At 40.6% G+C, this 2,670-nt stretch overlaps 1 protein-coding gene across 1 annotated transcript in view; it reads left to right on the top strand.

Moving 5' to 3' along the window:
• LOC119413055 (solute carrier family 28 member 3-like) overlaps positions 1-2,670 on the top strand; it is a 22,766-nt gene that overhangs the window by 11,533 nt on the left and 8,563 nt on the right. Inside the window, 2 exon segments of the mRNA XM_037680068.1 lie at positions 244-325; positions 660-758. Coding sequence (XP_037535996.1) covers positions 244-325; positions 660-758 — 181 coding nt within the window.

Genomic DNA, 2,670 nt, shown 5'->3' with positions numbered 1-2,670 from the left:
TGGATGGATGGATGGATGGATGGATGGATGGATGGATGGATGGATGGACAGACAAGCAGTTGGATGTAAATTCAGTGTTTGGTGCATGTATGTTCAAAATTAGCTCAGAGCTGTGTCAGTATTTGATGCAGTGACAATAAGTAACTATGGTAACTAATTGCTCACATAATTCTTCTCAATACTTATCACGTCATTTAGTTCTGCCTCATTTCTGGTGGTTTGTAAGTTTCAGTTGTCTCCTAGGTTCACTCAGAAGCCATTGCAACGTATGCCTTGTGTGGATTTTCCAACTTTGCGTCCCTGGGGATCTCTGTGGGAGCTCTGAGTGAGTGTCATTTCAGAAGCCGTTACTAATGTTTACAATCAACAAAAATCCAAAACACAACTGTCAAATAACTTTAAAGGAACATCATTGTTGGACAAATCTGCAGTGGCAGTTTTTCCATTGCTGATTAAAGTTGGGAGATTTCTATTATGAGCTCCCAAGTACACTCACTTTTAGATAAATACTAAGATACTAAACTTTCTTTGTTGGCTCTGAGTAAACTGTAAATCTGAATTGTAGTCATCATTGTGATGATATAAGTTGTTTTGTCTGAGTCATTGCAATCTTTGTGTTGCTTTTAAAGGTTTTGCTGCATTTATTACTGTTCTTTCAGCTGCCATGGCTCCAAACAGGCAATCTGATATCTCCAGCTGTGGCCTCAGAGCTCTGATCGCTGGAAGTGTGTCTTGTTTCATGACAGCTTGTATTGCAGGTAACCCTTTCTTCAGCATGCTGCAAAATGCTCAATTGAAACTTGTGGTTTAGATTGTGGTCATGAAGGGTCTTTTTGTTGTTATTTTATAGTCATTTTGCCCCTTTTTTTAGGCTACTAGACATCTCAAGTGCTGCTGCTAAGCAAAAAAAGAGAGTGCACGAGTCATCTTCAATAAGTAAAATCCGACCAAGGTTTTGACAAGTCAGAACTCACTATTATCAAGTCTCAAGGGTTGCATGTTGGCACTGAGAAGGTGGAAGGAGTGGGTCACACAAAACGTAGCAGGGGCAGAGTTGTTTTTCCTTGAACACAGACACTTATCCTTTTTTGTGGCTTAACCTGAGCTTCTCTGTTGGATTGCAGTAGCGATGTTGAAGACACTTTCACACCAAGGTATCAAAGTTGTCATCCAGCACAACACAAAAGATGCTTAGAATTTCACATCGCCAAATGAAAGATGTTCATCATCTTAAACACTTACAACAAAAAGAGGGACAGATCAGTGTCTACAAGAGTTTGGTTTGTCCTGCAGCTTTCCCATTTTGTTTGGACTGAAATTTTGTTCATCTTTGATTGACATTCAGTTGAAATGTAATTTTTATGAATCCATCAGTTTCTCTAAACCCACCTTGTTAGAAAAAAATCCTTAGAAATAAGCCCTCAGGAGTCCAGTAATGAAGTCTGGATTAAATGTATTCAAAGTAAATTACAAGAAGAGCAAAATGGCCCTTACATCTACAGTAAGTGCTTGTCACCCTCCAAAATGAGCCACATCTCTCTGACATACAGTACACACACAGAAACAATTATTTATACATTCCAAGCTGAGCCAGCTGAAGAGGACTTCCAGCTGGCAGACACTCTTATCATGTTTTGACATGTCTAGCCCATACAACAGTTTAAATACTCAAAAGTTCATGGAAAGTAAACAGTTGAAATACTGTGATGGTACAAAGTTTAACACAATAGAAAGACACTCTGACATACAGTCTTTTTCTCTCAAGTGTCACACCCAGAAACCATCACATCCATCACAAGACCTCACAGAGACAGACAACACACATATTTAAAAGCAAATTAACATCTAAACCTCCAACTCAGTTCATGTTGGAGAGGTGTTCTCTTCACAGATGAATCCCGATTTTCTCTGTGCAGAGCAGATGGCAGACTGCATGTATGGCATATTGTGGGGGAGCGGTTTGCTGAAGTCAGTGTTGTGAATTGAGTGGCCCATGGTGGCGGTGAGGTTATCGTATGGGCAGGAGTATGTTTTGGACAACGAACGCAGATGTATTTTATTGATGGCATTTTGAATGCACAGAGATATCGTGATGAGATCCTGATGCCCATTGTTTTTGCTATTTATCCACAACCATCGCCTCATGTTGCAGCATGATAATGCACGGCCACGGCTCCACGTTGCAAGGACCTGTACACAATTCCTGGAAGCTGAAAATATCCCAGTTTTTACATGGCCAGTATACTCACCGTATACGGCATGCATGCTCCAGTTCCTGACAATAGTCATAAAGTTCACAGCCACTAAAGAGGAGTGGGCCAACATTCCACAGGCCATGATCAGCAACCTGATAAACTTTATGTGAAGGACATTAGATATACGTATGTTGATATGGTCAGAGTTGGATAAGATCCTAAAACTTCTTATTTCATCATAACTTCAGGGGTCGATCATTGCAGGAAGGTTACTCATTTTTTCAATAATTCTCAGTCAGGTCATCTGGACAGTCTCTTTTTTTTATATAGGCGTTTCGCCCTCTATCCGTAGGGCTTCATCAGTCTGAGGAGTTCCAGTAAACCGTTGCCCCACCAAGCAGTAAACTCCTTAAGTGAACTGGTTGGTCCACTTAAGGAGTTTACTGCTTGTTGGGGCAACGGTTTACTGGAACTC

Source organism: Nematolebias whitei, chromosome 8 (genome assembly GCF_014905685.2).
Source record: "Nematolebias whitei isolate Nwh7 chromosome 8, NemWhi1, whole genome shotgun sequence".
Taxonomy (NCBI): Eukaryota; Metazoa; Chordata; class Actinopteri; order Cyprinodontiformes; family Rivulidae; genus Nematolebias; species Nematolebias whitei.
This window is presented reverse-complemented; position numbering and strand designations above follow the sequence as displayed.